General features: G+C 34.9%; 1 protein-coding gene across 1 annotated transcript in view; it reads right to left on the bottom strand.

The window, feature by feature from the left end:
• The window catches only part of LOC107556954 (regulating synaptic membrane exocytosis protein 2-like), a 55,456-nt gene that overhangs the window by 10,443 nt on the left and 34,453 nt on the right, over positions 1-10,560 (bottom strand). Inside the window, exons 14-15 of the mRNA XM_016240223.1 lie at positions 10,011-10,120; positions 7,097-7,129 (exon numbers count right to left, since the gene is read on the bottom strand). Of these exons, the coding sequence (XP_016095709.1) occupies positions 7,097-7,129; positions 10,011-10,120 (143 nt within the window). The remainder of the gene's footprint in view (positions 1-7,096; positions 7,130-10,010; positions 10,121-10,560) is intronic.

Consider the following 10,560-nt stretch of genomic DNA (forward strand, 5'->3'; position numbering starts at 1 on the left):
GTGGCGCGGGGGGGGGGTGTGCTGGGGGGGGGGGGGGGGGGGGGGTCACATCACAAAAACAGATGGATAGACAGACAGAGGAGAGGGGTGTGAGAGGAGGTATGCAGAAAGAAGGACGAGAAACCAGGGGCAAAAACACACGGGATGGAACACATCAACAACAACACCACCACAAACAACAAAAACACCACACAAAAAAATGAGGGAAACACATGACAAGCAGATAAAACCCACAAACACAAGTTTCAAGCTCCATGATACAAAGAGAAAAGATCATTAAAAAAGAGAAAATCAAAATAAAATCGCAGTTCAGAGGGAAAAGTCCTGCTTCAAAACAAACCCTGAAACACTAGAGGAATGTTAATAGAACATGCAGTCAGGAATGAATTAAAAAAGACCTGTGGAAAGAAAGGAGGAGGACAGTCTCCACAAACCCTGAAGAGAAATAACCTTCATTTGACAAGACCAGGTCCTGACGCCAATCAGATGTGTTTTAGGGACATTTGGATGCTACACAACACTCACAGATATGCTACAATATCAAAGCAAAATAACAACACCCATTCATTGCACAAAATGATTGTCACACTACAGGTGATTCGAAGTCTTACAGTCATTTTCTGGCAGTTCATTTGTTTAAAGCAGTACTTTGAAATGTAAAATTTGATTGGTTTAGTTTTGGGGTCAGTAAGATTATTTTTTTAAAGAAATTAATAGTTTTATTCAGCAAGGGCACATTAAATTAAAAATACAGACTTTTGTGGACATTTTTCCCCCCAAAATATGAAGCAGAACAACTGTTTTCAACACTGATAAATATTAAGAAATGTGTCTTGAGCAGCAAATCAGCATATTGGAATGATTTCTGAAGGATTATGTGACACTGAAGACTGGAGTAATGATGCTGAAAATTCAGCTTTGATCACAGTACACTCTTAAAAATAAAGGTGCTTCACGATGCCATAGTAGAACCTTTTTTGTCTAAATGGTTCCATAAAGAACCTTTAACATCTGAAGAACCTTTCGGTTTCACATAAGGTTCTTTGTGGCGAAAGAAGATTTCAGATTATAAAAAGGTAAGAAAGAGATGGTTCTTTAAAGAACCTTTGACTGAATGGTTCTTTGTGGAACCAAAAATGGTTCTTCTATGGCAACGCCATAAAGAACCTTTTAAGCACCTTTATTTTTAAGAGTGTAATAAATTACATTTTACAATATATTCAAATATTCAATTAAATTGTAATATTGTTTCACAATATTACTGTTTTACTGTATTTTTGATCAAATAAATGCAGCCTTGGAGAGCATAAGAGACTTCTTTCAAAAACATTTTTAAAAAATCATACCAACCCCAAACTTTTGTGTGGCAGAGAACAAAAACGCTAAATCAAAAACCCCTGACAGCAGTTTTATCATTGGTGGCCACTGAGTTGTTCTACCATTACTGACCCTGCTTTAGACACTCCAATTTGACCAAAACAAATTTAAATTAATAAACAAAAATGCTTTCTTTGCAGCTAGAGTGGACAGTCTGCAGGTATTTGAAATGTATATCATCTGCAGCAATGCATAATGCATCACACCATGAATGATGCATAAATCTCTAAATGGCCACGAGTTTTATCAAATTAAACTTTAATACAGTCACGTCACATCAGAAGCGGTCGCAAGTCGCTCATTTCACCTTAAACAATGAACTGACTGAAACTGCACTACAAATTGCTGTCACTTCCCATTTACTGTAAGCATGCCAAAGCTAAATGCATCTACCTTAAAGAATATCTCACACACACAAAACACTATAGTTAATCTGACTACAAATAAAAAAACAAATAAAGGTTCTTTATTGGCGTTGATGGTTCTATGAAGAACCTTTATCATTCATGGAACCTTTCCACTCTGCAAAAGGTTCTGTATAGCGGAAAAAGGTTCTTTAGATTATTAAAAATGTATTTAAAACTAAGAAAAATAATGGTTCAATGGTAATGCAAACAAAAAAAAAACAACCTTTTTGGAACCTTTATTTCTAAGAATGTAGTGAGAACTTCCTACACTTTACTCATCTCTGAATCACCCACTGGTGAAAAGTGTCCTGCTGATCCAGTTTAGCCCTATAGCCCAGAATCCTTGTTTAGATCATTTGTTCAGTGCTGGTTTAGAATCTTTTATAATGGCTCTGGAGTCTAAGGCCACTTTGCACTAATTGGACACCCTCCTCCTCTCCATATACATTCATGGAACCTTTCCACTCTGCAAAAGGTTCTGTATAGCGGAAAAAGGTTCTTTAGATTATTAAAAATGTATTTAAAACTAAGAAAAATAATGGTTCTTTTAAGAACTGCTCACTGAAAGTGTCTTTGAGGAATTAAAAATGGCTGGCATCACTGCAAACAAAAAAAAACAACCTTTTTGGAACCTTTATTTCTAAGAATGTAGTGAGAACTTCCTACACTTTACTCATCTCTGAATCACCCACTGGTGAAAAGTGTCCTGCTGATCCAGTTTAGCCCTATAGCCCAGAATCCTTGTTTAGATCATTTGTTCAGTGCTGGTTTAGAATCTTTTATAATGGCTCTGGAGTCTAAGGCCACTTTGCACTAATTGGACACCCTCCTCCTCTCCATATTCAAATTCTTTATCCGTGTCTTCACAGAGAACACAGTCTGCTGATACGGTTCATTTTTTTCTCAGTTCTTCATTGTTCTCTTGAGCTGTGCTTTGATTCGCCGCAGCATTAATCATGCCACGACCCTGCATGCATGATCTTGTGTACCCAAGCACATTTTGTATGCATTAATCCCCCTCAAGATGATGCCATTCCACACAGACGGATGCACTGATGGAACATTCATTAACCGGACCTGATATGGACCCTGTTAACCCCCCAACACACACACAACCATCTTATCAGAAAGCTATTCTGGACCGAGATCCTGAGAGCAAGACAAACGCTGTCCTGCTTTGCCACCGACGATGCTCGTCTCATTTGCATTTAGCTCAATAATACATTAAATACAGTGATGCAGTGTACATTTCTTTCATATGATCTTTCAAAAAAGAAAAAAAGAAAAAATTTCAGAACAAAAGAAACATAAAATGCACACTAATTTAATGCACATCTCCAGCATTTTAAGAAAGTTTTTTATTTTTTATTTTTTGGAACATACACTACCATTTCATTTTTTATTTTTTTTATTTTTTATTTTAAGAAATTGATACTTTTATTCAGCAAGGATTCATTAAATTGATCAAAAGTGACAGTAAAGACTTTTACATTGTTACAAAAATAATTATATTTCAAATAAAATACATTACAATTTTTAAATATATTAAAATAGAAAGTTTATTTTTAATTGTATAAATTAAAACTTTTATAAATTATTTATTTAATTGCATAAAAGACCAAAAGATTCTTTCAAAACGACCTCAACTGTTTGAATGGTAATGCATTATTTATATATTTTTACTAAAAATAACTAATCAATAAATTGCATTTATGATGTTTCTTGAAGGAAAAGATAGAGCTAAACTACTGTGATTTATTTATCTAGACTAAAATTATAGATGATTTTTATTTTATAACTAATTTGGTTTTAGATGTAAAAGCAACCAAACAGTGTGTTTTCTTTAATGTATAAATTACGGGTGGGTTTATCGAAAATAGTTGATATTACAATAATAGATGGGTGTGGAAAAACCTAATAATTCAAATAAATACACAGCAGTGTCAGTCCATGACCGTCTGTATAGAAAACCTTGTGCCAGATTGTCTATTGACCAGCCGACTGATTTTCACCTTCCTCGTTTACTCCACCTGACTGTATTGATTGCACTTATTCATCCAGCGATTTAGAGCTTGAAGCCAGAGTTCAAAATCATTCAGAGGAAGAGTGGAAAGAGCAGACAGGGTCAAGATCAGAGAGGTCAGAGGTCAAACCTGTCTGAGCAGTCTCGTGCGTCTCCTCCTGAAGGCCGTTAGACGAGTGACCAGCACTGACCACTGAGCTCTGCAGGTCCTCCCATTTCACCTCTTATCATGCAGGCCATTGACAAAGAGACACAGGCAGCGTTAACATACGGCTTGATGTGTGTCAGAGAAACTGAGAGATTGTAATTCCCTCATTTTTGTGCAGGTACAGTGGCCAAACAGTGGACAAACTTCCTTTAGTTTCACTTCAAAAGTGTGCTTGTGCCATTTCTTTCTTTCTTTTTTAAATGTCATTTAGTTTGATATTTTGTATCTAATGCAATACATCCAGACTGGCTTAGATATTCAAATACTTTTTGAATCCACTACATATTTCATTCATCAGTGTTTGTTTCTGAAATACAGTCTCTGGACGTTACTCTTCTGTATTTAGTTTCTGCAAAAACAGTGTATTAAGCTGGCTTTGTAAAATAAATCAAAAGGTTGAAGAGGTAGACGGAGTAATTCTGGGGATAATTCAGCACTAAAGCAGTGAACAGCTCCTTTCTACACATGATTGAGCGTCATCTGCTGGTTAAACCATGTAACTGCATCCTACTAATCAATTCAGTCTGCAGAATCACTGATTTACACTTATATCAAAATATGAAATTCTATAACATCTCAATTTCACTCTCTAGCATGAGTATAGAAACATCTTAAAATGACTTTAAACAGAACAGTCTTTTAAATAAGCTGAATATCTATCTGGCTGTATTTGGAGTTGGAGTCACTAGCTATAGCGCACAACATTTATCCAGACACAATCCAGATCCATTTAATTCAACACAATCTCTCTAAATTTCCCTCATTATTCATAGCAAAATGCATTAAAACACCGACAACCCACACAAGAGAGAGAGAGAGATGCGAGACGTGAAGAGCGAGAGACTGACCTAGAAACAGACCGAGAAAAACCTAGAAACCGACTCATCCATGAAGAACTCATGCAAGATCTGAGACGCATCAATCCTTCATCAACATTTCTGAGCAAAGAAAAGACATTTTAAAGATGTAAGGACTGGGCAATAAGTAAAAATCTCCCTAAATTAACACAAGGAACAATTATTAAACATTTGCAATTCATGTGTGCCCATATAAAAACACATAGGCCTACTAATAAACAGCTATACTTAGCTATAAATGGAATAACAGAAATTAATCAAACTTAGCGACTCTAACCCTACATTGTTTTTTTTTTTTGGTATGCACTAAGACTTGAATTGCAAATTAAGAAAGAAAATATGGTCAAGTTTGATTTCATGTTTTTAAAATGAATACATTGTGATTTTTTTGATATATTGCCCAGTCCTTAATGTGAGGAAACATCCTCTTAGAAAAGAAAATGAAGAGGAAAATATTGTAAAGCTACACTGCAAACACACGCCAGGAGAGACTTGCCTTTCCTGCCGTTGACCACAGGGCCGTTTGGCCTCATTTCACAAGCTTTAACACAACAACAGCAGCAATGGAGTAAAAACAGTGCAAGAATTCCCACAAATGCACAAAATACTAGTCAAATCCTCCTGTACACTCATTTTGAGTGCCATATGAAAAAAAGATTAGAGTATTTCAAACAGCTGATGTAGAGTAAATACCAGTTGGACAGAAAGCAGAGATGGATGCTGGGAAAGAGGCAGACACACACACACTCCCAACAGACCAGATCTTGTGACAAATATGACGGATGTGGCAGATAGGAGGAAGTGTGATCGGTTGGAAAGCGTGCCTGTTTGTGTGTGTGTGTGTGTGTGTGTGCGTGTGTCTACAGCTAATTTTTCATTAACAAACCTAAACCTGATGTAAACCTGAAGTTATGTATGAACTAACCACAAACCAGAACCCAGGTCTCATGATACACAGTACATTTTGGGGTCAGTTCATATATAACTCAGTTGAAGTCATAAAGTAATTTTATTGTATTAATTTTAAGAAATGTATACTTCTATTCATGAAGGATGCATTAAATTGATAAGTGAGAGTAAAGACTTTTATAACGCTACAAAAGATTTCTATTTCAAATAAATGTTCTTGTGAACTTTCTATTCAAAGAATCCTGGAAAAAAAAAAAAATGAATCACAGTTTCCACAAAAATAATAAACTGCACTGTTTTTGACATTGATACTGATAAGAAATGTTTCCTGAAATGTCTGTTTTGCAATTGCATATTAAAATATATAAAAAAGATATATTCAATTGTAATAATAAAAAAAAATGCTGTATTTTTGATTAATTAAATCCCTCCTTGATGAGCATAAGACACGACTTGTATGAAGCTGCCAGACTCTGTCTGTCTATCGATCTATCTATCTATTAGGAGTTCGGATAGAAACACTGAGCATTTAACACACAGTTACTCTACTGTAAGTCACTCGACAATTTACGAGTTAAAAAAAATATATATAGAAGCTTTTTTTTCAGAAAATTAATGATTCTCAGTTTTTTTTTTTTTTTCTGAAATGAAAAAAAAATACAAAAATTCTAACACGTGTCTCCTCTAAACTTTTCAAAACTCAAAGTGTCTACACTATCCACATTCATTTTATTGCTCTATACTCTTACTGCATGTCAAAGATGGTCTTAGCTGCATCTTTTTGTATTTCTCCGAAAGAATCAGAGAGAAAAATTATTCTTAACTGAGAGCTCCATATGAATCAAATTTAGCAAAAACATCATTTGAGCAATAATGCAAAAAAATGTTAGCAAAATGGAACAACATCTGTAAAATCAACCAATGACTGCAAGCCAGAAATCTCTGTGACTGCTTCTAAAACAACACAAAGGTCACTGGGAAAACAAAAATACATTTGGAAAATCTTTTATCACAACATTACACAATCACTGTTACAGGAAGACAACGGAAAAACCAAAAACTACCTGTCTACGTTCACATATAAACAGAGTTTGCAATGGACCTGGCTTCATAACCTCTCAAAGAAAGCTCTGAAGCAGCATTTGATGGGTCCAAAACGAAGAGGGAATTCAGCAAATCTGACTTCCAAAAAGCTCTATGATCTAATTCTAGAGCCGTCTGTAGAGGAAACACCAGCTCAAGACCATTGCAGAAAGGTTCAATTCAATCAGAAGCTCCTTCTGACAGATTAAACCTTCACAGATGTGTTACACACCTGGAGAAGGCTCGAGTTCTTCACCTCCGTCTTCTGAGAGAGGAATGAAAGAAGGACACATCAGCGCGCACATGCAACTAAACCACGCATGTCATTTACATGATCATGTGTGTCGCCCGCACTCAAATATAACAACAGGAAGTGACTGGTGCACAAACTGTGTCATATTCAGCCAATAGGGTAATGGAACAGTGCAATGTTGTGATAATGCATAACAATACCTATAAAATGACAACAATTCACACTAAAGACACTTTTTTTAGTTTTGTTTATTTACTGAAATGACATGCGCTCTTGTCTTCTACTTGACACAAAGAGGCTCCACCCTCCCATGGGGGGGGGGGGGGGGGGGCACAGGGGGGGGGGGAGACCAACTCTGTTACCATAGTTACCCATTAATTTAAATGTAGACAACGATTCCAAAAACGTTGCTATTTTTAGAAAGAAACTCACAAAACTGGATTTTCCATGCAAAAACGAAATCAAAATTGAATTCATTATTTTTGGGGGCTTTAAGTCGATGTCTGTTGGAGTTGTACATGAACACAGAGATTACTGGAGTAATTTTTTTTCAAAGAAACAAAAAAATAAAAATTTTGTTTTCTAGTTCAAAATTTCTTATTTGATTTTTATATGATTTTTATTTATTTTTGTAACTAGTTGTAAAAACTGTTGACAAAATAATATTTTAGCATAATTGTATAAGTAACACTTTACAATAAGGTCCCACTAGTTACTGTTAGTTAACTAACAGTAACTGACCATGGCAATTTCTTAAAGCATTTATTAATCTTAGTTCATAAAAGATACAACTGTTGTTAGTTCATGTTAGCTCAGGCCCATTAAATAATATTAAGAGATATAAACTTTTTATTTTAATGATATACAGTATAAGTATATGTTAAAAAATAACATTAACTAAGATGCTTTGGAAGTATTTTTCATTATTTCATGTTAACTAACGTAGTTAACTGATGTTAACAACTGTACCTTTTTGTAAAAGTTGTAAAGATGTTGGCATTTTCTAATTATAAAAGTATATTTTTCCTGCTCAAATTCTTATTTCAACAGAAAATACATTAAAGGGGTCCTATTATGCTTTTTAACTTTTTCAGCTTTAGTTAGTCTGTAATGTTGCTGTTTGAGCATGAAAAAGATCTGCAAAGTTACAAAGCTCAAAGTCCAATTCAAAAGGAGATATTTTATTTAACAGAAATCACTTTTCAAAAACTACAATGAACGACTCATTTGGACTACAACGCATATTTTCTGGGATTTGTGATATCACAAATATCGACGAATGGGACGAGACCTGGTTGAGCTGCACTAGAGAAGGCAACGAGTGTTATCACTATGTCAGAGACACGCTAGCTTTCCCAAGGCAGACGAACTTAGAGTGGTTACAATCATCCAGGTTTAAATTGCGCTCAAATTGATTTGATAAGTTGTACATGAACACAGAGATTACTGGAGTAATTTTTTTTCAAAGAAACAAAAAAATAAAATTGTTGTTTTCTAGTTCAAAATTTCTTATTTGATTTTTATATGATTTTTATTTATTTTTGTAACTAGTTGTAAAAACTGTTGACAAAATAATATTTTAGCATAATTGTATAAGTAACACTTTACAATTAGGTCCCACTAGTTACTGTTAGTTAACTAACAGTAACTGACCATGGCAATTTCTTACAGTATTTATTAATCTTAGTTCATAAAAGATACAACTGTTGTTAGTTCATGTTAGCTCAGGTCCATTAAATAATATTAAGAGATATAAACTTTTTATTTTAATGATATACAGTATAAGTATATGTTAAAAAATAACATTAACTAAGATGCTTTGGAAGTATTTTTCATTATTTCATGTCAGCTAACGTAGTTAACTGATGTTAACAACTGTACCTTTTTGTAAAAGTTGTAAAGATGTTGGCATTTTCTAATTATAAAAGCATATTTTTCCTGCTCAAATTCTTATTTCAACAGAAAATACATTAAAGGGGTCCTATTATGCTTTTTCACTTTTTCAGCTTTAGTTAGTCTGTAATGTTGCTGTTTGAGCATGAAAAAGATCTGCAAAGTTACAAAGCTCAAAGTCCAATTCAAAAGGAGATATTTTATTTAACAGAAATCACTTTTCAAAAACTACAATGAACGACTCGTTTGGACTACAACGCATATTTTCTGGGATTTGTGATATCACAAATATCGACGAATGGGACGAGACCTGGTTGAGCTGCACTAGAGAAGGCAACGAGTGTTATCACTATGTCAGAGACACGCTAGCTTTCCCAAGGCAGACGAACTTAGAGTGGTTACAATCATCCAGGTTTAAATTGCGCTCACATTGATTTGATTTTGAAGCAAATTGATTTGACTGAAGCTCGCAGGCGGCTATGGTAAGGGGCATGACATTTCCCGACCAGGCGCTGAGTGCTGCCAATCACAACACACACTGGCCCAGCTAACCAATCACAGCACATTTCGTATTTCAGAAGGCGGGCCCTCATTTGATACAGGAACTATTCGAGCCGTTCATGCCAGACTGGGGAGAGAGGTGTTGTAATAATGTAAAATATGTGAAAAATAAAGTGTTTTTCGAACAACCTAGTATGAGAGGCTGATCTAGACACCCCCAAAACAAAATCAACACTTTGTAAAAGAGCATAATAGGACCCCTTTAATGCTTTTTAGGCAAGTTTTTCTTTCTAAAAACAGTCAAATTCTTCATGTCCCCAATTAAAATGAGCAGGTAACTACTGTAACTGGGATTTGATGCATTGCTGACTGTATCTATAGCAAACCACAACTTTTGCCGAGTCAGTCATTCTGCAGTCCCATCTCTCAAATAAACATCTCCGCATGAGCAAGAGCCAACATGGAGACAAAAAGAAGCTGCACAGAAATGCAGACGTACTTCTTTCCAGCGTCCCTTTTGGAGGCAGTTGTGGGAGCTGTCGTCCTCTCCTGCTGTTCACGGGGGTCCCGGTGGGGCTGGTCTGAACCGATCCACCACGAGGATGCGCCCTAGTAGACAAAAATAATCACCATCATTATCGTTGTTATGTGCATGTACCTGTATGCTATAGCACAAGGCATTACCCTGAACACTGACAAGAAACTGCCAATTAAAACAAATGAAAACGAAGTTGCTATAACTTATGTAACTACTATACATTTTAAAAACAGGGAAATTAACAGTTAAAAAGCATGTGCTGAAAAGGAGTTGTTTAGTCTGATATTTCACATATACATATGCTGTAAAATCATGCACATCCATTGGAATGATGCTGAGGATTAAAATGACAATAATAAAACAAACATCATGGTTTTCCATCAGCATTTTGTATAATGTAAAACAAAATTATTTGTATAATCATGAAGGTAGTACCATATATATATATATATATATATATATATATATATATATATATATATATATATGTTAAATATATTTATATATATGT

The sequence above is a fragment of the Sinocyclocheilus grahami genome, unplaced genomic scaffold (genome assembly GCF_001515645.1).
Source record: "Sinocyclocheilus grahami isolate Dianchi unplaced genomic scaffold, SAMN03320097.WGS_v1.1 scaffold585.1, whole genome shotgun sequence".
Taxonomy (NCBI): Eukaryota; Metazoa; Chordata; class Actinopteri; order Cypriniformes; family Cyprinidae; genus Sinocyclocheilus; species Sinocyclocheilus grahami.